The 27,178-nt window shown below is 51.0% G+C and overlaps 1 protein-coding gene across 3 annotated transcripts in view; it reads right to left on the bottom strand.

Annotated features, from left to right (window-relative positions):
- MAP1S (microtubule associated protein 1S) overlaps window positions 1-26,330 on the bottom strand; it is a 33,346-nt gene extending 7,016 nt beyond the window's left edge. The window contains exons 1-7 of one of the 3 annotated variants that reach the window (XM_044948316.2): window positions 26,076-26,330; window positions 24,734-24,835; window positions 23,287-23,369; window positions 22,130-22,270; window positions 19,127-21,488; window positions 13,987-14,126; window positions 12,156-13,290 (exon numbers count right to left, since the gene is read on the bottom strand). In XM_044948316.2, coding sequence (XP_044804251.2) covers window positions 13,219-13,290; window positions 13,987-14,126; window positions 19,127-21,488; window positions 22,130-22,270; window positions 23,287-23,369; window positions 24,734-24,835; window positions 26,076-26,196 — 3,021 coding nt within the window. In that variant the 5' untranslated portion in view covers window positions 26,197-26,330 and the 3' untranslated portion in view covers window positions 12,156-13,218. Of the gene's footprint in view, window positions 1-12,155; window positions 13,291-13,986; window positions 14,127-19,126; window positions 21,489-22,129; window positions 22,271-23,286; window positions 23,370-24,733; window positions 24,836-26,075 lie in introns of those variants that run through there. The other 2 variants (XM_044948317.2, XM_006057908.4) reach the window with 2 other exon arrangements.
- Window positions 26,331-27,178: the final 848 nt, after the last annotated feature.

Below are 27,178 nucleotides of genomic sequence, written 5' to 3'. Positions count from 1 at the left end.
ATAAAAAATCACAAGCCACACAAAGAAACAGGAAAGTACGGCCCAAAGGGAGAAAAAATGAACAGAAACCGTCCTTAAGGAAGACGAAAGGGCAGATCACCGGACAAGACTTTAAAAAACTGTCCAAAAGATACTCAAAGAACTAAAGGAAGATGTGGGAAAAAATCAAGAAAAACAATGTACGGACAAAGCACAAATATCAATAAGGAGACAGAAAACATAAAAGTAAACGAAAAGAAATTCTAGAGCTGGGAAGTATAATAACTGAAATGGAAAATTCACTGGAGAGATTCAACTCAAGGTTTAAACAAGCAGAAGAATCAGTGGTCTTGATAATAGAACAATGGAAATGATCGAGTCCGAGGAACAGAAAGAAAAATAATTGAAGTAAGTGAAGAGTCTAAGGGACCTATCAGATACTATCAAGACGACCAACATACACATTATGGAAATCTCAGAAGAAAAAGAAAAAGGGGCAGAGAGATTATTTCAAGAAATAATGGCCAACATCTTCCCATATTTAATGAAAGACATGAATAGAAACATCTGAGAAACTTGATGAACTCCAAATAGGATAAACTCAAAGAGAACCACACTGAGACACAATATAATCAAACTGCCCAACAATAAAGATACAGTGATACAGAGATTAAGGGATATTTGATGGTATAAATGCTGTTATTAATATCTCAGATCAACAACCTAACTGTACAACTGAACCCAAAGGCAGCTAAGGAAGGAAATAATAAAGATTAGAGCAGAGATTTTAAGAACAGGGAATAGAAAAACATCACTGAAGAAAAAAAGCAAGACCAAAAGTTGGTTCTTTGAAAAGATCAACAAATCTTCAGCTACACTGACTAAGAAAGAAAAAGAAGACTCCAATTAGTAACATCAGATATGAAAGGGGATTTTACTGCCAATCCTATAGAAATAAAAAGTAAAAAAAAAGGTAAAGAAAAAGCATTGTGAGAAAACTATGAACAATTATATACCAAGAAACTGCATAACTTAGAAGAGATGTATAAATTCCTAGAAACACAAAACCTGCCTAGACTGACTCACAAAACATGAACAGAATTAAAACTAGTAAAGAAACTGGATCAGTAATCAAAAACCTCCTGGGCTTCATTGAGTTTCTACCAAACATTTAAAGAAGAACCAATCCTCAAACTTTCCCAAAAAACTGAAGAGCAGGAAATACTTTCCAATTCATTCTGACAACATTCGGAGGCCAACACTGCCCTGATGCTAATAAGGTCACACAAAAATATTGAGAATAGAAAACTACTGACCAATACCTCTCATAAACACTGATGCAAAACCCCTCAACAAGACACTAGCAAGTTGAACTCAGCAGCATATTAAAAGGATTATACACCACGACCAAGGGGGAGCTATTCCTGGGATGCAGGAATAACTAGCCTGACACATAAAAATCAGTGTAACACATTAACAGAAAAAGTATTTGACAAAATCCAACATTTTCATGATAAACATACTCAACAAACTAGGAATAAAAGGAAACCATCTTAACATAATAAAACCATATAACGAAAAACCCACAGTTCATAGATACTCAGTGGAGAAAGACTGAAAGGTTTTCCTTTAAGACCAGGAACAAGACCAGAATGCCTGCTTTAGCCACTTCTGCTTCATACAGCCAGCGAAAACAAGACCAGGAGCTGACTATGGCTCAGACATGAACTCCTTATTGCCAAATTGAGATTTAAATTGAAGAAAAGTATGGAAAACCACCAGGCCATTCAAGTATGACCTGAATCAAATCCGTTATGATTATACAGTGGAAGTGACAAATAGATTCAAGGGATTAGATCTGATAGAGTGCCTGAAAAACTATGGACACAGGTTCCTAATATTGTACAGGAGGCGGTGATCAAAACCATCCCCAAGAAAAAGAAATGCAAAAAGGCAAAGTGGTCGTCTGAGGGGGCCTTATAAATAGTTGAGAAAAGAAGTGAAAGGCAAAGGAGAAAAGGAAAGATATACCCATTTGAATGCAGAGTTCCAAAGAATGGCAAGGAGAGATAAGAAAGCCTTCCTACGTGAACAATGCAAAGACACAGAGGAAAACAATAGAATGGGAGAGACTAGCAATCTCTTCAAGAAAATTAGAGATTCCAAGGGAATATTTCATGCAAAGATGGGCTCGATAAAGGACAGAAATGGTATGGACCTAACAGAAGCAGAAGATATTAAGAAGAGGTGGCAAGAATACACAGAAGAACTGTACAAAAAAGATCTTCACGACTCTGATAATCACAATGGTGTGATCACTGACCTAGTCAGACATCCTGGAGCGTGAAGTCAAGTGGGCCTTAAGAAGCATCACTACAAAGCTAGTGGAGGTGATGGAATTCCAGTTGAGCTATTCCAAATCCTGAATGATGATGCTGTGGAAGTGCTGCACTCAATATGCCAGCAAATATGGAAAACTCAGCAGTGGCCGCAGGACTGGAAAAGGTCAGTTTTCATTCCAATCCCAAAGAAGGACAATGCCAAAGAATGTTCAAACTACTGCACAATTGTACTCATTTCACATGCTAGCAAAGTAATGCTCAAAATCCTCCAAACCAGGCTTGGAGAATAGTACGTGAACCAAGAACTTCCAGATGTTCAAGCTGGATTTAGAAAAAGGCAGAGGAACCAGAGATCAAATTGCCAGCATCCGCTGGATCATAGAAAAAGCAAGAGAGTTCCAGAAAAACATCTACTTCTGCTTCATTGACTACACTAAGCCTTTGATTGTGTGGATCAAAACAAACTGTGGAAATTTTTTACAGAGATGGCAATACCAGACCACCTTATCTGCTTCCTGAGAAATCTCTGTGCAGGTCAAGAAGCAAGAGTTAGAACCAGACTTGGAACAACAGACTGGTTCCAAATTGGGAGAGAAGTACATCAAGGCTGTATATTGTCACCCTGCTTATTTAAACTTAGATGAAGAGTATATCATGTGAAATGCTGGGCTGGATGAAGCACAACTGGAATCAAGATTGCTGGGAGAAATACCAATAACCTCAGATATGCAGATATTACCATGCTTTTGGCAGAAAGAGAAGAGGAACTAAACAGCCTCTTGATGAAGGTGAAAGAGGAGAGTGAAAAAACTGGCTGAAAACTTAACATTCAAAAAATGAAGATCATGGCATTCAGTTCCATCATTTCATGGCAAATAGGTGGAGAAACAATGAAAACAGTGACAGGCTTTATTTTCTTGGGCTCCAAAATCATTGCAGATGGTGACTGCAGCCATGAAGTTAAAAGATGTTTGCTCCTTGACCAACCTAGGCAGCATATTAAAAAGCAATGACATTACTTTGCCAACAAAGGTCAGTATAGTCAAAGCTATGGTTTTTCCAGTAGTTGTGTATGGATGTGAGAGCTGGACCATAAAGTAGGCTGAACTGATGCTCTTGAGCTGCCAAAGAACTGATGCTCTTGAGCTGTGGTGTTGATGAAGGCTCTTGAGAGTCCCTTGGACTGCATGGAGATCAAACCAGTCCATCCTAAAGGAAATCAATCCTGAATATTCATCAGAAGGACTGATGCTGAAGCTGAAACTCCAATACTTTGGACACCTGAAGAGCTGACTCATTAGAAAAGACCCTGACGCTGGGAAAGATTGAGGGCAGGAGGAGAAGGGGATGACAGAAGACGAGATGGTTGGATGGCATCACCAACTCTGTGGACACGTGTTTGAGCAAGGTCCAGGAGATGGTGAAGGGCAGGGAAGTCTGGCGTGTTGCAGTCCATGAGGTCACCAGGAGTCGGACATGACTGAGCGACTGAACAATAAGCCACTCTGAGTCAACACAGTGCTAGGAATTCTAGCCAGAACAATTAGGCGAGAAAAAGAATTAAAAGGTAACCACGTTAGAATGGAAAAAATAAAGTTATCTCTGTTCACATGTGATACAATATTATGGGTAGAAAATCCGAAAGATTTCACACACAAAAAAGAAACCTGTTAGCGTGCCAATGCAGGAGACACGAATTCAATCCCTGATCCGGGGAGATCCCACATGCCTTGGAGCAACTAAGCCCACGAGCCACAACTATTGATCCTGTGCTCTAGATCCCAGAAATGCAAGTGCGGAGCCCACGCGCCACAGCTACTGAAGTCTGGGCGTCCTAGCGCCTGCGCTCTGCAACAAGAGAAGCCTCTGCAGTGAGAAGCCTGCACCACAAAGGGAGGCAGCCCCTGCTTGCCACAGCGCAACCAGAGAAAAGCCCGCGCAGCAACGATTACCCAGCACAGCCAAAAATAAATAAATAGTTTTAAGAAAAAAGACTCCTGTTAGATGAATTTAGAAAATAGCTGGATACAAAATTAACACACAAAAAGCAATTGCATTTCCATACACTAACAGTGTACAATTCAAAAAGAACATTAAGAAAACAATAACCTTTATGACAGATAGCATAAAAAGAATGAAATAACTGGGAATTAACTTAAAAAGAAGGTAAAATATTTGTACACGAAAACTACACAACAGTACTGAAAGAAACTAAAGAGAACATGAATTAACAGAAAGACGCCCCATGTTCATGGATTGGAAGATAATACTGTTAGGATGCCAACACTACAGGATTTTTTTTTTGGTAGACATAAAAATTTACACTCTAAAATTCAGATGGAATCTCATAGGATCCCAAATAGCCAAGATAACCTTGAAAAGGAGGAACAAAATTGGAGGACTCACATTTCATGATTTCTAAAATTACTATGAAACTATAGTAATCAAGGCAATATGGTAAGACTATTAAGACAGACCTACAGATCAGTGGAACAGAACAGATAATAAACTGTCACATATATGCTCAGATGATTTGTGACAGGGGTGCCAAGAACGTTCAGTGGGGGAAAGGACAGTCTTTTCAGCAAATGGTCCTGGGAAACTGGATATCAACATGCACAAGAATGAAGTTCAATGTTTATTTAGCACTATATCTAAAAACTGGGACTTCCCTGTAGCTCAAACGGTAAAAAACCTGCCTGCCGTGCAGGGGACCCGCGTTCAATCTCTGGGTGAGGAATAGCCTCTGGAGAAGGGAATGGCAATCCATTCCAGTACTCTTGCCTGGAGAATCCCATGGACAGAGAAGCCTAGCAGGCTACCGTCTGTGGGGTTGCAGTGTTGGACACGACTGAGCAACTCACACACACACACACGTATCCAAAAATTAACTCAAAACCGATCAAACAGCAAAATATAAGAGTTAAAACTATAAAATTCTTAGAAGAAAACATAAGGCAAAAGCTTCACGACACTGGGCCTGGCAATGACATACAGCACAGATAACAAAAGAGAAAAGAGAAACACTGGGCTTTATGAAAATTAGAAATTTTGTGCATCAAAGAACACTGGCAACAGAGTAAAAAGGCAACCCACAGAATGGAAGAAAACATTCACAAATCATGTATCTGATAAGGGATGAATATCAGAATATACAGAGAACTCACAACCTACCCACAAAAAGACAACCTGATTCAAAAATGGGCAAAGGATGTTTCCACAAAGATATACAAATGTCCCACAGGCACATAAAATGGTGCTCAACATGGCTAATCATTAGTGAAATGCAAATCAAAACACACACCCATTAGGAGGGCTATAAAGAAGCTATAAAGCGAGTGGCAGCAAGGATGTGCAGAGACGGAACCCTCGTGCATTGTTGGTGGACTCTAAGACGGTGCAGCCGCTGTGGAAAACCAGGATGGCAGTTCCTCAAGAAAGTAAAAATCGACTCACCATAAGATCCAGCAGCCCCACTTCCAAGTATGTACCCCAAAGAATCGAAACCAGGGGTCCCAGAGAGGCATCCAGGTTCACAGCAGCCAAAAGGCGGAAGCCACTCAAGGGTCCATCAATGAATGAACGGATATGTGGCCCATCCACATGATGGAACTTTTTCAGTCTTAAAAGGGAAGTTCTGACATATGCTACAGCATGGATAAAGCCAGGAGGACAATGTGCCAAGTGAAGAAACCAGTGACCAAAAAACCCCAAGACTGTAAGATTCCCCTTACATGAGGTTCCCTGAAGTGCAAAGTAGAATGGCAGTTGCCGTGGGCTGGGGGCAGGGAGGAGTGGGGAGTTTGTATCTCATGGGGACAGAGCTTCCGGTTTCACAAGATGCAAGGAGCTCTGGAGACGGATGGTGGTGATGGTCGTACACCATGAGTTCAGTATACTTCATGCTACTCAACTGTGCACTGAAAAATGGCTTAAGGTGGTTACTTTTATGTTACATTCATTTTATCACAATTTTCAAAAACTGAAAAGAAAAAGTTAGTACACAAAGCCTGAGACTGCTATCCTTAGAAAGCTGACAAGATGGCCCTTGGCTACCTTCTGGGAACTTGAGTTTCAGAAGGGTCCCAGCGTTCCCCGATGGTGAAAGCGGCTCACGGTGCCCACTGCCTGTACAGCCAGGCGGTGCATGCTGTGCACCTGCTCGCTCCTTTCCGGTTGGGGGGGGGGGGCGGTGTCTGAAACTTTGGTGTATACAATTTTGTGATTTATTCTATATATATAATTTGATCATTTGCAGATGTATCTGGTCTTTATCCACAGTTGTGCCTCTTGGAGCCCTTGAAATTTCCTGATCTGTAAGAGCAATGGCAGTTATCTGTCACAAGAGTTGGTTTCTTGTCCTCACTTCCTGAAACCACTTCAGGGTCCTAACAGTGAAGTGAGTGTCTTGTTATTCAAAACAAACCCTTTCCATCACAACTGGGTTTCTGCTAATGAAGGTGACTTCGGGCTCCACCCCAGAGTCGGGGCTGGCTCCCAGGAGAGCCAAGCCTGTGATTAAAAAGTTGAAACTTTCAGTCTTGCCCTTTGATTTCGATGGAAGGGAGAGGGACTTGAGGTTGAATCAATGCCCTTGGCCAATGATTTAGTCACTCACAACTGTGTAATGAAGCTTCCATAAAATCTCCAAAGGACAGCTTTCTGGCCCTTTCCCACATCAGGGAACCCGGAGGCTTCTGCATGCTGCTGTGTAAGCCCCAAGCTCCACAAGGACATCAGATCCCTTGTTGGGGACCTCGTTCTACGTATCTCTTCATCTGGTTGTTGATTTGTATCCTTTAATAGCCTCATATATATAATAAACTGGTAATCTAGTGAGTAAACCTGTCTTTCCCTGTGTTCTGTGAGCTGTGCTACCGAATTAACCAAACCCAAGGAGGGGCCATGGGAACCTCTTATCGCTGCTAGTCAGTCAGAAGCACAGGTAACAAACCAGACTTGCAACTGGCATCCTGAGTTGCACAAGGTCATCAGAACCTCCAGTCTGCAGCTGGTCGAAGCACACGTAGAAACCTGGGCTTGTGACTGGCATCCGAAATGGAGAGCGGCCTTGTGAGACTAAATGGAACGCGATTCCATCTCTGGGTAGATGGTGGCGGGACTGAGTCGAATTCCTGGACAGCCTGCTGGCACCCAAGCTTGTTAGTGTGCGGAAACCTACACACTGGACCTGGGTACAGCAACCCTCTTTGGTTGGTGTCAGTAGTGGGATCCACTAGAACGGCCCTGGCTGACAGAAACGTGTTTTTTGAAGAGTACGGATAAAAAGATGGGGAATGAAGAAACTCTGGTCCCTGGATGGCTACCTAGGCAACCACAATGAAACCGCAGCTGCGCTGCAATCAGTTACTAAAGGTAACTGTTACCAGTGGAACCCAGACGCGACAGTAGAGCCAACTTCCAAGCAGTTGGCTCACAGGATATATAAAGACATGCAAAATTACACGCAGCACACAAAGTACACAGCTTCCCGATGACCGCTGCAGTGAAAAGGGAAAAAGAGGAATGCGTTTTTCTTTCTAGAGAACAAAGACGATAAAAAGATCAGTGAACAGGCTCGATCACTCCTAGTTTTCACTTTAACTATTCCTCGTCTGCAGTGTGTAAGTCTGCTTTTCTGCCCCCTAACTTGGCGTGAGCTACATTTTGCACCTATCACCCTTTGACTCTCTAATTACATCTTGTATCCAGTGCTCGCCTTTACAGCACACTCTTCAGACTACCCCTTGTGGTTCTTCTCTTTTTGCATTACAGAAGGAAGGCCGCAGTACAATAGACAGAAGACAACGGACCCAGTTACCGGGTTACCTGACGCCAGCCTACGGCTGTTTCTGAAACAATGCAAGAGAAAGAAGACAAGATCCTTGCACCTTTGTTCCTCATCACCCACCCGACTGCGTGCTCTCATCTTGTGTAATCCCCCAGATTCCTCACGGAAGGGGGGCTGCAGCTCGAGGCCCAAGCCTACTGCACTCTCCCACTCTGCAGGCCGAGGAGTAAAGCCATCTTTCTATTTCCTCCAAACTCTGTCTCTGAATTTTTTTTTTTAAATTTGGCTTCAGTGGGCAGAAAAAGCCAAGATTTTAACAGCAATGTTATCTGTAATAGCCTAAATGAAATTTTTAAAAAGTGCTCACTCAGGCCTTGATCCTGCACCAAGTTCAGACTTAGATAGATCCAAGCTTTGGCCATTAGCCTTAAAGCTGCCCCAAACTGTGCAGGGACAACAGTAAGTACCTCTAAGGTCTCTCTCTGGTCACCAAGAAGGTAGTTAATGTCGGGGGAGGGCAAAACCAAGAAACAACTAAAACCAAGGGATGGAGTGTGAAGAAACTGACTCACTTTGCGGATTGGTATCGCCGGATTCCCGGAGCAGCTGTGTCTTTGGTTTTGAAGGCTTCGGGTGGAAGAATACATTTGGGTGGATGCAGGACCCGTAGCTCACTACTGAACAGTCACAGACTGTCCCAGACACACAGGAGGTTATTCCCAAAGGAAGAGCCAGCCTGGTCAACTGGATAAAAGACACTGAAAAGGGTGCTTATCCTGAGAACGGGGACTGCCCAGCCGGCCCTATAAACACCGAGTGGGACACCCCAAACGAAGCAGCTGAGATGCTTCCTGTGCAAGCCACACAGGACTGGTTTTACAACTGGGACATTCACCACTGACGATGCCTGTTACCCAGGTTTTGGTCAATGCTGTGATTAAGGGACCCTTACTGCATGGGCACCCCATGGAACATTACTTCCCAGTTTACAAAACTGTTCTAGAAGCCTTATTAGATCTGCTATCTCAGCTTCCCCTATGGCACCAAGAATATTCAAGTAATTTAGAAAACAGGGAGAGACAAAGGATAGTCAAGGGACTCAACCAAGCGGAGTGAGTCTTCAGATGGTTGTTGAAACGAGGAGAGAATGAAGCATGGATGGAGCTGAAACAGGGGGTTGATGTGAAACCAAGCGGGGCCCTATGGGGCTCCTGGGTACAGAAGCCGCTCTGTGTCCCTCCTTATTTGTAGGGAACAGACTCCATCCTCCAAGACAGACGTTCCCTGAGGTCCAAAGGGCAGATTCAAGCAAATGCTAAATCAGAGATGGGAGGGGAAGTGCAGGAAAAGAGGAGCAGCCAAGAAACCAGGTTCTACCTCAAGGGCTACTCGGAGCTCTTTACAGAACTAAAACCAACAAACAGAAGACTTCAGCATTCTTCACTCCAGAGACCACCACCAGATTAAAGGAATTAAAGGATGTTCATCAGGAGATTACCTGAAGGACTTCCCTGGTGGTCCAGTGGTTAAGAATCTGCCTGCCAATGCAGGGACACAGGATTGATCCCTGGTCTGGGAAGCCCCTGCGTCACCACTCTGGAGCCTGCGCTCTAGAGCTCGCCCGCTGCGACTACTATGCTCATGCACCGCAACCACTAAAGCCCTCACGCCCGAGGCCTGCACGCCTCAACTACTGAGCCCGTGTGTGGTGACTACCGAAGCCCACAAGCCTAGAGCCCATGCTTCCCAGCCAGAGAGGCCACTGCAATGAGAAGCCTGCGCGCTGCAACGACAAAAAGCCCGTGCGCAGCAACCAAGACCTAGCACAACCAGAAACATAAATTAAAAAAAAAGAGAGAGACAGACTACCTGACACCAGATTACAGGTGTGCAGGCCCGGCACACACCCCAACCTTATCAGCAACTGTGCCCTGCAACCTCGGCTATAAAACTCATCAAATCCCCCCGGGTTGGGGGACAGTTTTTCAGGGGCACAAACCCACACATCCCCTTTTGCCTGGCAAAGTAGTATAACAGTCCTCTTTCCTACTTCATCCAAAACTCTGTCTCCAAGATTCAACTTGGCACCGGAGCCCAGAGGCCCAGTTTTCAGCTGATGAAGTTGTCAACTGATGCAGCACTCCAAGATGGGAGTGGACCAGTGTGGACCCCAACATTAAAGGGCCCCAAAGAAGTCCATGATTTACTCTAGTTTGGAAGAGGTTCAAAAGCTGGAAGCAAAAAATTAAATAAGAAACCTGACTAGGGATCCCCAGGTGTTCACTGATTAATCAAGATAAAGACTGGAGCCAGGGCCAGGGCCTTCCGGTCCCATGCCTGGGCAGGGACCCAAGGCTGTATGCAAATGCGTGTGTGCTGTGTCACTCAGTCGTGTCCGACTCCTTGAGACCCCACGGACTGTAGCCCGTCAAGCTCCTCTGTCCACAGGATTCTCCAGGAAGAGAATCCTGAAGTGGGTTGCCATTTCCTCCTCCAGGGGATCTTCCCAACCCAGAGGTTGAACCCAGGTGTCTCATGTCTCCTGCACTGGCAGGCGGGTTCTTTACCACTGGTGCCACCTGGGAAGCCCACATGCATATGCAGGTGTGGATAAAACGGCCAGAAGAGGAGAGAGGCCTTCCCCAGGACTCCTAGATACAGGAGCCCAACACACTGTGATTCCAACCCTTGTTGGTGAAGTCTTAGTGGGCGGCTAAGATTAGACTGGGATGAATGGAGATGAAACGTTGATGGGATTAAGGTGAACATTTGAATGAAAACTGGGGTGTATGAACAGATTTTGTGTGAGGTGGTCACATCTCCTTTACATGAATATATAACTACGATGGAGGTTGTCTTCCCTACTTAACATTGTACAGCAAAGACCTGTTAAGTCTGCCCTCTGGCCAGTTTTAATCAGAGACACTAGGTGGGAACCTGAGTGCATATGGTGGCTAATGCAGAATGATCTAGAGTGCCTGGGGAGCAAAAAGAGTTGGCTACTTTAATTCATTACAGACTAGAAGCGGAGTGCCGGTACCATTGAGTTCACTGTACCATACAGCCCTGTGTGGCCTGAAAAAGGCAGATGGTTTGTGGAAACTGCAGACTATCGAGGCTGAAACCAAGCTGTACTGCCCACTGGCTCAGCAGTTTGGACACGGTCTCAACCACACAGAAAATGCCAGGAGGCTGCTACTCAGCAACTCATGTGGCGGATGCTCTTCTCTGTCTTGATCTCAGAAGAGGGCTAGCGGCAACTGGCCTCCACGGGGGAAGGATCCCACCATTCTTTTTCTGCACTAAGGGATCCCTGAACTCAGTCATAATCTGCTCAGAAGCGACATGGCCTCGAGGCAGATGCCCGGGGTACTCACGCACGCTGCTGATCGCACTTGGTGGCAGTGGAAAGCAAAGAGCAGGCGAGGGCTGATCTGAATGCAATGGGACACACGTGACCAGCTTGTTCAGTCACTCAGTTGTGTCTGACTCCTTGCGACCCCATGGACTGCAGCACACCAGGCTTCCCTGTCCTTCACCATCTCCTGGAGTTTGCTCAAACTCATGTCCACTGACCAACTAGGGTGCGTAAATAAACCCAGCACCAGTCCCCAGGCCGGCCCAAACAGTCAAATTTCCAGGGAGGACCTGGGCAGGAGCTGCCTGGGATAGTCTCCCAAAGACTAAAAACAAACTGCTATCACTACCGTCCCCAGGACTGAACAGGAATCCCAGCATTTGGCCGGGTTTGGGTTTTCATTTGGGAACCATGCTAGCTCTCATCTGTAAAACCACCCAAAAGACAGGTCTATCTGAATTGGGGACCCAAACGAGCAGGTTGCGTCTGAATTACAAGTGGCGGCAGCCCTCTCAACTTGGCCTTTGGGCCCTGCTGACCCCCCAACTCAGATATGATTTGGGGAGTCTCTGCCACCATACTCTGAAGACTAGAGCTTCTGGTAAAAGTCCACAAGTGCCTTCTAGCAGTGACTGTTGGGATTTTGGACCACAAAATTCCAAGATGCTGCCGTCTGAACAAGGTACTTGAGAGACAGTTAGCAGCCTGTGACTGGGCATTTACTGGCTGATGACTGACAGACATAAAGCAATCACGAGACCCGAGGCGCCCAGAATGTCCTGGGCGATGTCAGAGAAGCACTGATAAGGAGGACAGTGCCCAGGAGAGTTCCAGAATACTTTTTGCCACTCCACACAGCCTGCAGGATCTTAGTTTCTTGACCAGAGAGCAAACCTGGGCCCTCTGCAGCAGAACTGCGAAGTCCTAACCACTGGACCACCAGGAAAGTCCTGAGAGCTCCATCATAAAACGCAATTGGTTCAGAGGGCTGCGGGCTGCCAGGGGGAAGCAGGGAGGCACCCACTGTATCCTGGGCACATATCCTCTTTTCCTCCAGGATCGACTTCGGAGCCAACTGAGGAGCTGCTGGAACCAACTGGCATGAGGACAAGCCCCGTGGACAGCTCTCAAATGAATCACAGCGAGCGCTTGCTTTATGGATGGCAGTTTTAAGATGAATGGATAATACCCTGTTTGGCAAGTGACTGCATTAAGACCAGGAGATGGCCAGACTGTGATTGAAGGCAGCAAGAACAAATCAGCTCAGTGGGCTGAAGTGCATGCTGTTTTCCTAGCGGCGGTGGAAGAATTGAGCAACGGTAAAAGCCCCTTCGTGTTTTTACTGACTCCTGGTGGTGTGGTCAGGTATGGGCAATGGAAACCTGGGCTATAAAAGGGACGTCTGCAAGGGGCACAGCCCTATTGAAAGCACTCTGGGAATTTAAAGGACATGGTCAAGCAGGACATGTCAACCTCCAACAGAAGAACCCCTTCTAGATCTGGAAGGTCACTGAACCACAAAGTAGATGTTCTGGGGTCCAAGAATGAGTCAGCATGGGGAGGTGGGCTGCAGCAATTCAGTCGTGAAAGTGTTAGTTGTTCAACTGTGTCCGACTCTTTGCGACCCAAGGACTGTAGCCTGCCAGGCTCCTCTATCCATGGGATTCTCCAGGCAAGAATATTGGAGTGGGTAGCTGTTCCTTTCTCCAGGGGATATTCCTGACCCAGGGATCGAACTCAGGTCCCCCTCATTGTAGGCAGATTATCAGCAATGAGGAGGAGGGGGCCAAATCTAGACCTAGATCTAGTCTTCTGGCGCCCTGTGAGGCACAAAAATGCAGGTGAGTACACTGTCAACCAGAGAGAGAAACTGCAGTTGGCTCTGGGGGAAATGCCCCGGGAGATGGAGCTGGCAAGTGGGTTACAGTGGACCAAGGCCAGTAACCCTGGGGGCTATAAATGAATCCCAACAGGAACAAACCCTCTAGGTTTGCATACCTGAAGGTCCAACGCAAATGCTCAAAATACTATCGAAGGGTTGGAACAGAAAATACTGTAACAGTTTGAGCCACCGAGTTACATTCCTTCAGACACACAGAGAGATGTACTTTTTCAGCCCATACTGTCCAACGGTGGGGCAAGAGATTTCACATCAGGGATGTTGCGTATCATCCTCTGAGTAATGGTTTAGTAGAAAATTCGACTGAGTGGCTGGAACATTTGCTGTCTAAAACCAGGGGAGATGATAAAGGCTTGAGAGGCTGGCTTACTCGCCTTCCTGAGTGTGTGCTCACACTCAACACGAGGGGGCTAAGGGAGGGTCCCCACTGAACAGCTTCCTTCACTTTTCTGGAGGGTATGGGGAAGCAGGCATGGATGCTGGTACATCTTCCCCACACCATAGCAACCCACCCCTGCCCCGCCCCAGCTACTTGATGCAGTGGCCCCAGAACCAGGCATGCAGCTGCAGATGCCAGCAGCGCGGCCAAGTCCCAAACAGGAAACTGTAACTGCACCTTTAAATCTGTCGGAATTCCTAAGGGCCCTACGGGGTGGAAAGCGCCCTCATCCCCTCTGGCAACGTTGGGGCTGACAGTGAATGCCGTTGTGTTGTCTGGAGGTTGTGAAAGCCCACCGGTCCTGTCCTTGTGCAACCCTGGGAGGGGAGGGGGCGGGGAGGAGGTTGGGGTTAGCTTCCTGGCAGCAAGCTGGACCAGTGTAGTGGCCAAACTAATGTCCCTTCCAAGGGTGCAAAAGTGTTGAGCAAAAGAGAAATGACAAATGGCAAGGAGAAAGGAAAAATTACCTCTGAGGGTAAAGGGATGAATAAGTGGGTTATGCAATGAGGGAAACCCAACATTTTATTAATACCTGGAGAGAGGCTTAGAGCAGAATAATATGATCTCTTAGCAGAAGCATGCCAGATGCCTGGCAGGCTGAAGCTAGTTTGCTGAGACCAGCCCTGATCTGGGGACCTGACGAGATGGAGCAGCAGCCTGCAAACCCGAATGGTGTCACTCTGGGAGACATTCTGGTCCTAAGATACATTAATGAACAGGAAAACTGTTCATGACTAAATGGAATTTAAGCGATGTGCCTGTATCTCAGACTCCTATTTTCAGGCTACATCTACTACACAAAGGACAACATTGGGAACCATTTCCTCTGGGACTGCAAACCGCGTGGTGTGTGGCTCCCAGCAGACTGCTCTACGTAATCACTGTGTAACTGCAAATCTTGATCATCAACCGCTTAGAAACGTCCCTGGCTATGATGGTCAAAATATAATGGCAGCGTGCCCAACATGGGGCTTCCCCAGGTGACACTCGTTGTAAAGAACCTGCCTGCTAATGCGGCAGACTTAGGAGACATGGATTAGATCCCTGGGTCGGGAAGATGCCCTGGAGGAGGGCATGGCAACCCACTCCAGCATTCTTGCCTGGAGAACCCCATGGACAGAGGAGTCTAGTGGGCTACACAGTCCATGGGGTCACCGAGTTGGATACAACTGAAGCGACGTAGCACACACGCACACCCAAGCATGTGGCATCCTATTTTTGCGGACAGAAAACTATTCATCAAAAAGGGGGAAAAATAGCGGGTCCCTGATGGGATTAAAGCAGAGGGCATCACTAGGTGGCTCAAGTTCCTTGGGGGAACGACCCCACCAGAGACAAGGCAGGCTGTGTGAAGTCTCGTGGCAGGCTCCAGCTAAATTAAACTACATTTAGGTGACTTCCCTGGTGGCTCGGATGGTATAGCATCTGCCTACAATGCGGGAGACAGGGTTCAATCCCTGGGTTGGGAAGATCCCCTGGAGAAGGAAATGGCAACCTGCTCCAGTATTCTTGCCTGGGAAATACCATGGACAGAGGAGCCTGGTGGGCTACAGTCCATGAGGTTGGACACGACTGAGCGACTTCACTTTCTTTCTTTCTAGGTGTGCTTACCATGCATCTAACTCTAGTCTGGGGGATCCAACATTTTGGGGTGCAAAACACGCATGCTCAGTGCACCCAGCCACTAGCATGCAGGGGCATCAACGTCCCCGCTGGATTCAATAATGCGCCCACAAGCCAGAGGCTGAGGCTGAGCAGGTGCTAATGGGGATCTGAGGACAAGTGGAATTTGCTTTTAATGAGGAGCAGCATTCAGAGGAAAAAGATGAACTAGAATAGGCAGATCAGGGGGAGTTCTCTTCCAGGTGGAAGGCGAAGGATGGGAGCCAGCCTGGGGGGAGAGAGGGAGAGGGGGGAGAGAGAGAGAGAGTGTGTGTGTGTGTCTGTATGTCTGCTCAGTTGTGTTCAATGCTTTGTGATCCCATGGACTGTAGCCCGCCAGGCTCCTCTGTCCATGGGATTTTCCAGGCAAGACTACTGGAGCAGGTTGCCATTTCCTACTCCAGGGGATCTTCCTGGACCAGGGAAAGAGCATAAGGTAGTAGCAAAGTGGGTCAGGCAGATTCAGCCAGTAATGTTGGATATGCTAGAACCCAGCGCTGGGAAGGGGCCTGTACCCTGACCTCACAAGCCCAACGCCTCTTGACCGTTTTAATACGAACAGAGACTGAAGTGGCCAGGGGGCAAGTGGCCCTCCGTTCTAGCTACTGAGGCCCGGGGCGCACACACACTTATGGCAATGCTATGGCTCTTCAAGCTTAGAGAAGTTCTCTAGAGGCATTAACGATTCAACGATTCACACAGATGCACCCAGACTGCTCTCGCCTCCAGGAAAGCTAGAAATAAAATATACCCCGTGGCACAGCCAGTAGGGACAGGAATAACCTAAATGCCATTTATGTTCTCCTTATAGGAGAGGTGGGCCCTGCTGTAAAACACAGACTCAGTACAAGCCTGTGAGTTCGTCCCTGGTTACCTTGGAATTCAGAGCTAACTGAATCATGGTCAACCGTTACAACCTCTATCCTTAATAATGTTTGGTACACGGGCAAAGGCAGATGCTGTTGGGGAGGCAAAGTGAACACCTCCATAGTTCTTAACTGATTTGTTCTGTAATGAAACTGAACCGTACCCTGGCCATACTTTGATACGCTACAACCCTGGCCTTGGCAAGTTTCAACTACCTCGTGTAAACGAGTTTATGGCAACCCTGCAGGTGTGTGCTCACTCAGTCGTGTCTGACTCTTTTCAACTCTATGGACCGACAGACTGTAGCCCCCCAGCCTCCTCTGTCCACAGGATTCTCCAGGCAAGAATATACTGGAGCAGGTTGCCATTTCCTCCTCCAGGGGATCTTTCTAAAGCAGGGATAGAACCCTTACCTCCTGTGTCTCCTGCACTTCAGGAAGATTCTTTACTGCTGAGCCACGGTGGAAGCCAGTGGCTTCACCAGTAACACTGCATTTTGATGATCAAATGTATTGAGGGCCTGAGTTAAGTCTCCTGAGGATGTAACAGTTGTGGAAAATGACTGGCCTGAGGAGGAAGAGGATCTAGCTAGTCTACCAGCTGATTTCTGTACAAACTGACTATAAGGTTCAAGGAGCAATGCCGTTTCCTTAAATCAGCCCTCACCCCACGCTTACTTCTCCACACGTCAGGCCTGTTTGTGTCGGTGCTATTGTTGTATCTGTTCTATAAATGTGACCCTAAATGTAAGTCTGTAACAGGGACCCACGGTTTCCCACTACTTTTGATTAATCATTTTCCATCCACAAAAACAGGGTGTCATTGGCCATAAGAGATCTGTTCCACCAGGGGGTAGACTGCAATACTGTGATTTATGAGAAATAAATATATTTGGTCATTCTCAGGTATCAGTACAGTTGCTCAGTCGTGTCTGACTCTTTGCAACCCCACGGACTGCAGCACGCCAGGCTTCCCTGTCCATCACCAACTCCCAGAGCCTGCTCAGATATACTTGGTTTTTATCTCCAGTTCCTGACTCATAGTTCTCAAACTCTTGGAATTTTCTGATCAGTAAGAGCAATGGGAGCATCTTTTGCCATATTTGCTCTCTGGTCTTCAGTTCTAAAAAATATTTTAGGGCCAGAGAGGTAAAATGGGTGTCTTGTTATTCCTCAGAAGCTCTCCTCCATCACAACCAGGTTTGGCTAACGGCTTTAGATCCCAGCCCAGGGTGGGGGCTGGTTGTCAGGAGAACCAATCATGTGATTAGAGGGTCAGAACTTTCAGTCCTGCCCCTGATTTTTGAGGAGGGCCATGGCTTAAGGCTGAACCAACTGACACTGGCCAATGATTTAGTCAATCGTTACTAGGTAATAAAGCCTCCATAAAACCCTCAAGCTTTCTAGCCCTCTTTCTGAGCTTCCCACTTCAGGGAACCAGAACCACACAGGGCCCCAAGGCTTGTGAGAAAAGAGAATCCCTTGTGCGGTATCTCGCCCTAGGTATCTCTTCATCTGGTTATTGATCTGTATTCTTTAGGAGCCTTTTATAATAAAATGGTCATCTAGTAAGTACACGGGTTTTCCTGAGTTCTGTCAGCTGCCCTGGCATATTAACAAATGGAAGGAAGGGGTCATGGGAGCCCCTGATTCGCAGCCCGTGAGCAGCACAGGTGCCAGTCTGCACTGGGCCTGGACGGGAGTGGAGGGTGCTCGTGGGACTGAGCCTTTTGCCTGTGGAATGGGATTCTCTCTCCAGGTAGACGGTGTCAACACGCAGGGGAACACTGGGCCCCCCAGCTGGTGTCCAAGATTTGGACCCAGGAAGCCTTTTCAGTGTGTGTGTGAAGCGGAAAGTGCCTGCATGCCCAGCGCCCCTAGAAACCCTGGGCCCCGAGTCTCTAAGGAGCTGCCCTGGAAGGCGGCACATCACAGGTGTCGTCACAGCTTGGAGATCAGGGACTTGAGCATGTGATGTGTAATTCCACTAGTGTTCGAACTATGTGCTGGAGAAGACTCTTGAGTCCCTTGGACAATAAGGAGATCAAACCAGTCAATCCTAAAGGAAATCAGTCCTGAATATTCTTTGGAAGGACTGATGCTGAAACTAAAGCTCCAAGTACTCTGGCCACTGGATATGAAGAGCCTACTCATTAGAAAAGACCTTGATGCTGGGAAAGATTGAGCGGAGGAGAAGAGGGCGACAGAGGGTGAGATGACTGGATGGCATCACCGACAAAACGGACTTGAGTTTGAGCAAATTCCACGAGATAGTGAAGGACAGAGAAGCCTGGCGTGCTGCAGTTTGTAAGGTTGCAGAGTCCGACATGGCTTAGCAACTGAACAACAAAGGTTCCAGAAGCTTACGCCTGGTTTCCCAGACTTCCCCATGCCTCGTCCCTTTGCTGATCCTCTATGTCCTTCTGTTGTAATACATTTACAAGTGTGACCACACACTAAATCTTCCTACCCGATCATCAAACCTGGAGGTGGTTTTGGGACCCTGGACACAAAGGGGTTTCATGAAAATGTACCATTAAAATTAATTTCACTGATTTCTTTCTGCTTCAAGTGGCTACTGGAAATATCACTACCACAGATGTACTCACTGGGATGACGTTTCCACTGACAATACTGCTCAAGCACCTCAGAACTCCAAGTGCTTAAGACAGTCAGGCCAGAGTTTCCATTTCATAGGATAAACAGAGGTCAGAGAGGGTGGTGGGTGTGGCTGAGACCACACTGAAAACAGGAAACCCACTACAGGATTCCAGCCCACGGGTACTTACCAGATGGACCTCGAGTGGTTGTCTTGGGGACCGAGGGCTTTCTGGACAGGGATGCCCGATTTCCTTTATCACTGGGCTCGCTGCGGGCGCTGAGTGGCCGACTGGCCCTGTCCCCACTGGCCAGCCCCTTGGTTTTGGTAGCAGTCACTGGAGTGGCTTTGGGGGGAGTAGTGCCAGAGCTGGGGCGGGTAAGGGGCTTCCGGGTACGGCTGCCGCCTCCTTTCAGCCGGGCCTGCTCGGGAGGCAGCATCTCCGGGTCCACCATGCAGATACTAGGTGGGGTGGGCAGCGGTGGGGGGATCTTGAGGGGGTCAGGCAGTGGGTCACGGCGGGGGACCCCGAAGCCCTCCGTGTCCTCGTCTGAGTCGGCAGTGCCAGGGGCAGCCGGGAGGGGGTCCGAGTCAGACAGGGTGGGCAGGGACTCGCTGACGGATGTGGGTGGTGTCTCCTCGGCGCCTCCCGGAGCCCCCGCCCGCTCCTGCGACCGGGCGCTGCTGTCGTTGGAGCTGCCGGGGGACACGGGGGCCGGCGCCATGGGCACGGCCTTGCGGTGCTCGAACTCACAGGGCGACACCAGGCACAGGTCCACGTCGTGCGGGGAGGCCGAGCGCCGCACCCGAGGGCCACAGAGCGGGAGGCTGAGCCCAGCTTCACTCGCAGCTGCAGCTGGTGGCGGGAGCACCTGCTCAAAGGAGACGGACAGGGACTCGTCCACCTCTGTGGAGTGTGGGGAGCCCACCTCCGCGGGCAGCGAGGGCGTGGTCACTGTGGGGGAGGCATCCGGCCCGGGCTCCCCACCCCGCAGGGGGCTCAGCGACAGCGGCCCGCTGCTCTCTGTTGGGCCCTGCTGGGTCTCGGCGGGCGAGGGTGTACACGGCTGGGGGGTGCTGGCGGCCAACAGCAGCTCCAGGGTTTTCTCCTCTAAGCTGCCGCCTTCCTCCCCTGCCGGGCTGAGCCCCAGATCCAGGCTGCTCTCTTGGCTGGGTGTGGCCACAAGCTGGGGGGCCGGGGAGCTGCAGGCCTCTGTCGGGGGGCTGGCCTCTCCGCTCCGGAAGCTGGTGGGGCTGCGGGGCCCATTCTCAGCTGGTGGGACCCCTGGGCGGGGTGTGTTGGGTGCTCTGCGGGGCTTGGGAGCCACCTGGGCACCCACATTCTTGCCACTAACCACTGCAGAGGCTGCCCGGCGCACCTCCCGGGGTTGGACGCGAGGGGCACTGGGTCTGGGGTCCTTCTTCACCTCCCGGGAGGGCCTGGCTTCTTTCTCAGCCCTGCGAGGGGCCTCAGTCCGTGGGGAGTCCTTCCGGGCCACCCCTGGGCGCTCCTGGGTGGGCCTGGAGGGCACTATCGTGCGGCCCTCTCTCCTCAAGCTGTCCCGGGAGGCCACGCTCTCCTTGCTCTCAGCTCGCCGAGGCCCCGCCAGGTCTTGGGGCGTCACCACCGGCTCCCGCAGGAACCCCAGGTGCTGCAGGCGGACCAGGCCATCCAGGAGGCGGGTGGGGGGCGTGCAGCCAGGGAATAGCACACGCACCACCTTCTCGGAGGGGCCCGCAGGGTGCCACACCAGCAGGGCGCACACGGAGGCCAGGGTGTGGTCAGTGGTGGCGGCTGAAGGCGGGTGCAGCACATACATGTCCAGCCGGCCCACGCCCATCTTCTGGAAGAGCACGGTGGGCTCGGCAGGCAGCGGCCCTCGGTTCAGGGGCACAGGGGTGATGCCCAGCTGGCTCAGGAGGCTCAGGGCCAGTTCGGCCTCATCCTCGCCACGCACCAGCCGAGAGGCAGCAGCGCGGGCATTGAGAAACACGACGCCCAGGTTGGGGGAGATCAGCCGGCGGAGCCGGTCGTCCCCGGAGCCCCCGCCAGCAGCCGCCTCGTCACGCTCCGCCAGCTTGCGCCGCAGCAGACTGTTGAGGCCCGGGAGGCTGTCGGCGCCAGCGTGGGTCACCAGCACAGCGTCCACCCGGTCCAGGTGCCGCACCAGCTTCCAGAAGCTCGACTTGGGGTTGGAGCCGCCGTTGACCAGCACAGTGAAGCCATTGACGGCGAAGAAGGCGGCATCACCTAGGCCACCGGGGAAGATGTAGCAGCAGGGCCGGGCGAGCCTGAGGAAGCCCACAGAGGCCGGAGGCTCGAGCAGCTCGAAGGGCGAGAGCGGCTCCAGGGACTCGGCCACGTACTCCAGGAACTCGCGCAGGCCCTCGGAAGCCGGCAGCTGCACCGGAGGGTTCAACCGCAGCTGGAGCATGCCCTGCAGGCCGGGCACTTCGGGGGCCAGCCGGGCCCAGTCACCAAAGGTCGGGCAGGTGATGGTGAGCTTGGGCAGCTCTGCAGGCGGGGGTGTGGAGGCCAGGAGATCCCGGATCTGAACAAGGGGGAATGGTTAAGGGGTCACCCGGAGCCAGGCAACACCCAGCCCTTTGGGAAAGCTAAGCCCCTTTGCCTCCCCTTGTCACCCTCAGGACAAAACCAAGCTCTCCCCACAGCCCAGCAGGGCCCATGGTCCTGTCTCACCACCTGTTCCCCTCTGGCCCTCCCCCACCTTCTCACTCTCCCTGCCCCTGGGCCTTTGCACTTGCTGTTCTCACACCCTAGAGCACACTTCCCTGCAGGGAGACTTTCTACACACACCCCGACCCCCACCTCCGTCTACTGGCCTTTATCTTACCATCACTACATCACTCACTACAGTACGAAAACATGGTTTCCCACAGTTTTCTGTGCGTTTGCCCCACTCAGACTAGGGGTCAGATGGGACCCCATCCAGTTGTGTCCCAGATGGGACCTAGAATCTGGGATGCCACTTGGAACCTTTGCAACATGTGATCTGAAGGCCCTCACCTTGCAGTGGGCCACTGGACGGAGCCTGACAGTACATGTCGTCACTACCACCCCACATAGGAAGAAGGGACGATGCTCGGGGCGGGGGAAGTAGGTCACCTGGGCAGCTCAGCCCAGGGGGGATGAGCCAGACTTCAGAGGCAGGATGGCGAGGGGGCAGCTCACCTCTTTGTCCCCCAGGACCTGGAGGAAGTGGCGGGGTGAGAAGCCCCCGGTCTGGAGCAGCAGCTCCCCTGTCTCCTCCAGGCAGGGCCCCGCCAGCACCAGCAGCTTGTGAGAGGCAGGGTCTAGCAGAAGGTTCCGGAGCTGAGAGAGGGGGAGAGTGTTCAAAGCACTATTCCATGCAGTGAGATGGCCAGCACCCCTCTTTGGGGTGGTCTCCAGCCCCAGATCTATGTATAACCACCCTACTCTTGTCCTATCAGGGCTTCCCTGGTGGCTCAGGGGTGAAGAACCTGCCTGCCAATGCAGGAGACATGGGTTTGATCCCTGGGTTGGGAAGATCCCCTGGAGAAGGACAGGGTAACCCACTCCTATATTCTTGCCTGGGAAATCCCATGGACAGAGGAGCCTGGTGGGCTACAGTCCATGGGGTCACCAAAGAGTCAGACACGACTTAGTGACCAAAACACAACAATCTGTCCCCCAAGTGGCCTGGCTAGTACTAAACTAGAAGCCAGGATTGTAGCCTGTGGGCGTCCTGCTGGAGCTGGCCCCCATCCTCCCTGCCAACTCCTGCTCATTCTACAAAGCCCAGCTCCAGAGCCCCCTCCAAGTATTCCTGGGCCCCCCCAAGCCCACATTTCCCTCTGGCCCAGCCCAGGTGCCACAGGGAAGAGGGGACTGTGTCTGGCTATTTCCACCAGAGCCTCCTCAGGGAGCAAAACAGGGCATTTTTGATCAAAGGCATCAACCTGTACAAGGATCTCTAGAGGACTCTATCTCATACGAAACTGAGAGAAGAGTGCTGATATCCACAAGCTAGAATTATTAAGAAGTCAGTTCAAACAACTAGCAGGGCCCAGCCCACGGGAACACATGAGACCCAAAAACACTGGTTGGGTTCTGCCCTCCCACACTCCAGCCCTTCCCTATCCCATTCAATCCTCCCATGCTCCAGCCTTTTCTGACTCCACCTACTCCCATCAGCAGCTCTGAAGAGGGACTAAATCGAGGCTGGAGTCATCAGGGGAGGCTTTGTTGCTGCTGGGTGTCAGGAAGAGAATTTCAAGCAGATGAAGTCAGGGGCCCCCAGAGGCTGGGGCCAGGGGATGGCGGCGGTCCCAGCAGCCCATTTCCCCCAGAAGCCCTCCCTTTCCTACCTCATCACACAGGGATTTGTCTGATGGATTCAGGAGGACCAGCGTCTCCAGGGTGTCACCACGGTGGTGCAGGCTCCGCTGGCCTGTGGGAGAACCAGGCCCTTTGAGTTTAGGGCTGAGCCACATGCGCCAGGGTCAAATCCCGCCTCACTGGGGGACCCTAGGTGGCCAGGAGCCCCTCCAGCACTCTGGTTTCCCAGGACCTCCAGCCAGGGGGTCATCCGGAGATTAATAGACATGAGATAGAGCTGCAGGTCAGGATGAGGCAAGAAGAGGAAACCGCCTTGGCAGGCCCCATGCTGGGGACAGCGGGGACAAGGCCTCCACTGCTGGCAGGGCCCAACTGCAGCTGTCAGCCCTGTGGGGAACAGCGTCGTCACCCCATTTTATAATCAAGGAGCCTGAGCCCAGGGAAGGCCAAGGAGGGCACACTAGGAAAAGGGTACAACATGGGCAAAGGCCCTGAGGCAGCACTGAGCTCTCGGTGTCTGAGGATCAGGAAGGGGCTAGAGCGAGGGGCAGCAAGAGAGAGCCGAGGGCAGGGAGGCCTCATGGGTCACAGAGAGGGGAGTGGGGTTGATTCTGGGATCTGAACCCTTATCCTTTATCAGCTTATCACAAGCTTCTTATCATGTGTGGATATTGCCCCATTCAGGCAGGGAAAGTAAGGCACAGAGAGGGGAAGTGGCCGCCAAGGTCACACAGCACAGATGGGATTTCCAGCCCTCCCCAATCCCCCCAATCTGATACAGTGAGGGTCAGGAAGCCACCAGGAACCACTGGGACAATGAGGTGACGGACATTTCCTTCCCCTCCTGAAGCAGCCTGGAGGTGACTCAACAGGCCAGCTGAGCAGGGGGTAGCCAGGCAACACCCAGGCCCCACCCAGCAGCTACTCTGCTCACCCCAGTCACCCCAGAATCCCCAGGGAGCACAGGCCATGTAGGGCTGCCCAAGAGTCCCAACGCCCTCCTCGACCTTGCTTTCTCAGCTCCCCATCTACTGAGCACTTACTTGTACCCTGTGCAAGAATCACAGCCATAAACCACACCCTGTCCCTGCCAGGCCCCACCCACACGCACCAGCCCCTCACTTTCCAAATGTCTTGTCCCTTTGCTTGGGTGTTTCCCTCCACCCTCCCCACCAGCTGCTTCTCATTCAAAAATACCCTCCTCAGAGGTCTCCCTGTCCCCCACACCACACAGCCTCATTTGTCACATGGGAACAAAAATCCAAGTTCTGACCTCATGAGTTGGTGATGACTAAGGGAGTGAGTGCTGGCTCAGGGGCTGCCCCTGCTCTTACTCAGTGGATTTCAGCTGTATTATTACTGTTGTTGTTTACAGCCATCCCTGACGCACACAGCTGGCACTCAGAGAACATCCGCCCACTGAGTGAACAGAAGGGGAGCAGCTGGTGCACGCAGGGTCACCTTTCACAGCCTCACCTTTCACAATGCTGGAGAAGGTGGCTGAGTGCCGGGACACGAAGACCTTGAGCTGCTCATCGAGGCTGCAGACGCCAGGGTCAATGTCCCAAGACCGGATGCCTGGTGGGGTGGCGGGAAAGGGAGATAGGAAATCAGCTGGGCTCCCCAGCTCCCAGAATATTTCAATAACTAGCAAAGGGCAAGCGAGGGCCACCACAGCCCCCACGTCCCCCAACCTGCCCCAGCACACGAAGGCCAGGAGATTCAGAAACATCCATTGTGCCTCTGGATCTCACTGCATCCACCATCAAGGAACCCCAAAAGTCGGGCACTTTACAAAGAAGACTTAGGACCTCAGCAAGCAAGTCCCCACCTCCTAGACAGTCATCTTGTCCCCTTCAACCCACCACTGGTTTCACTGATCCTCAGCCCTGCCACGCACAGGTTCCACCTCTAAGCTTTTGCAGGAACTGTTCCCACTGCCCAGAGGCCCCTCTCCCTGCCTTCCCATCCTTCAGGTCCTCTCAGCCCTTGGCATCTTCCTCTGAACAGTCCTGAAACCATCTGACCTTAAAACTTGATCCATCTCCCTGCCTCCCTCCCCACCAGACCATTAGTCCTGAGAGTGCAGGTCTGAACCTGCCAGAGGTCCCCGCCCTATCCTCTATGCCCTGCGGGGTGACATTCCCCAAACCCATGAGCTGTGTGCTGCCATCCCATTTTACTGGCCATAGAAGACAGGCGCTGACGATCTGAGAGATGCGGGATGACGGATGAAGGCCCTCCAAGGAGCACGGTGCGGGATGCACCACGCCCGCCGGTCCCACCGTGCCAAGCGCTTGCAGGTGAATCCTGCAGGTGCATCTATGACTCACATACTCAGGTGCCAAATCCCCTAAGCAGGCCGCACCCGCCCACACCCCAATTAGAAGTTCCTCCTGAGCTACGGAAAGTGGCCCCCGGGGCTCCGGGCCCAACCTCCCTATCCCTGCTCCTCCCTCCAGGACGTCCAGGCTACTAAGAGCCGGGGAATCGAGGCGCGCCCGGAGGGCGGGAAGCGGAGCCGTTGCCCACGCTGCCCAGTCGCGTGGGCCCCCAAAGCCGGGGCCCGTGTCCCCTCCCCGGTCTGCACCAGGCTCGAGGAGGAGCAGCTGAGCCCGACCCCGAACGCTGCTTCCTCCGCGGGCGCCTATAGACTCTGCCTGCGCCCTGCGTCTAACGGTAAGAGGATAGGGGCCCTGGCCACCCCCGCCCCCCGATCCGCCCGGCCCCCGCCCCGACTGCTCCATCCTCTGGCTCTCAGGCCGAGATGTGCGGCCGCTACCGCCTCCCCGGCACCGCGTTCCCGGACCGGTCCGACCTCGTTCAAGCTCCTCCAGCACGTAGGCAAGCAGCCCCCGGCACCCGCACTCGCCGCCTACTACGAGCAGCAGCGAGCTGGGGACCTCGGCCGCCCCGGACCCTTCGACCGCCGCCGCCATCTTAGCGCCGCCCTGACGCTCCGAGCGCCCGCCCTACTGTCCCCGCCCCTTAAAGGGGCCGGACCGGAAGGGCTGAAGACCCCTCCCGGAAGCCCCTCCTCGCTCGTTAACTGCCCCCTTGCGCCCTCTGCGGTAGTGGGACTTGCGGATACAGGCTACTAAGCGTTAGCAGAGTCTTGAATCTCGGCTTTGGGCACCTCTCCCAAATGACTACTGTTTCATTCATTCATTCACTCATTGATTCTCTCACTCATTTATCCAGCAAGTTCTGACTGCGTGTCTACTACTTGCCAATTGGAATCTCTGCCCTCCAGAAACTCACATTACATGTCAGTGGGTCCAGTCTTGAACCAGATCCCAGATGGTCCCGGTTCCCTAGGTTTCATGTTTTCTTTGTTTCTTAAACAAAGAAAACAAGGGTAACTTTGAGGGCTTTGAGAGATGTTTAGGAGTTTGCCAGGTTTGGGTTATGGGATAATGACATGTGAGGCGTAAGTTAGAGCATGTGCAGAGTTTAGAGATTAGGAAAAGTACATATGAAGTTGAGACAGATTCCAGAGAACTCTGGATCTGGAGCAGGGCACCACAGTTATTCTGCACCTACAGTTTGCAGGGCATTTTGCTCATTGAAGATATACATAAATCTATGAAGTTGGTAGTTATGAAGTAGGCTGTGGGCACAGTCTTTTCAGAGGAATGGAGAGGAAATAGACTTGGAGAGATGAAGTCATCAGGCCCATAAGAGGTAGAGGAGAGATTCCGGTGGGTTTGACTCCAGATCCAGCCTGCGACAGGGACTGGCTGCCTGGTTCACATGGGTAACCCTCCTTCCCCAGTCAATTGCATTCAGCCTTTTTACCCACGGTGGCCACTACTTGAAAAATCATGTTGCGTCAAACTTCTTGACAGATGATCATGCCTAGGAAGGGCTAGGTTGCATCCCTCAGGAGTTAGCTCCCCATCTTTGGAGGTATACAAAACC

This window comes from Bubalus bubalis, chromosome 9, assembly GCF_019923935.1.
Source record: "Bubalus bubalis isolate 160015118507 breed Murrah chromosome 9, NDDB_SH_1, whole genome shotgun sequence".
In the NCBI taxonomy this organism is placed as follows: Eukaryota; Metazoa; Chordata; class Mammalia; order Artiodactyla; family Bovidae; genus Bubalus; species Bubalus bubalis.
This window is presented reverse-complemented; position numbering and strand designations above follow the sequence as displayed.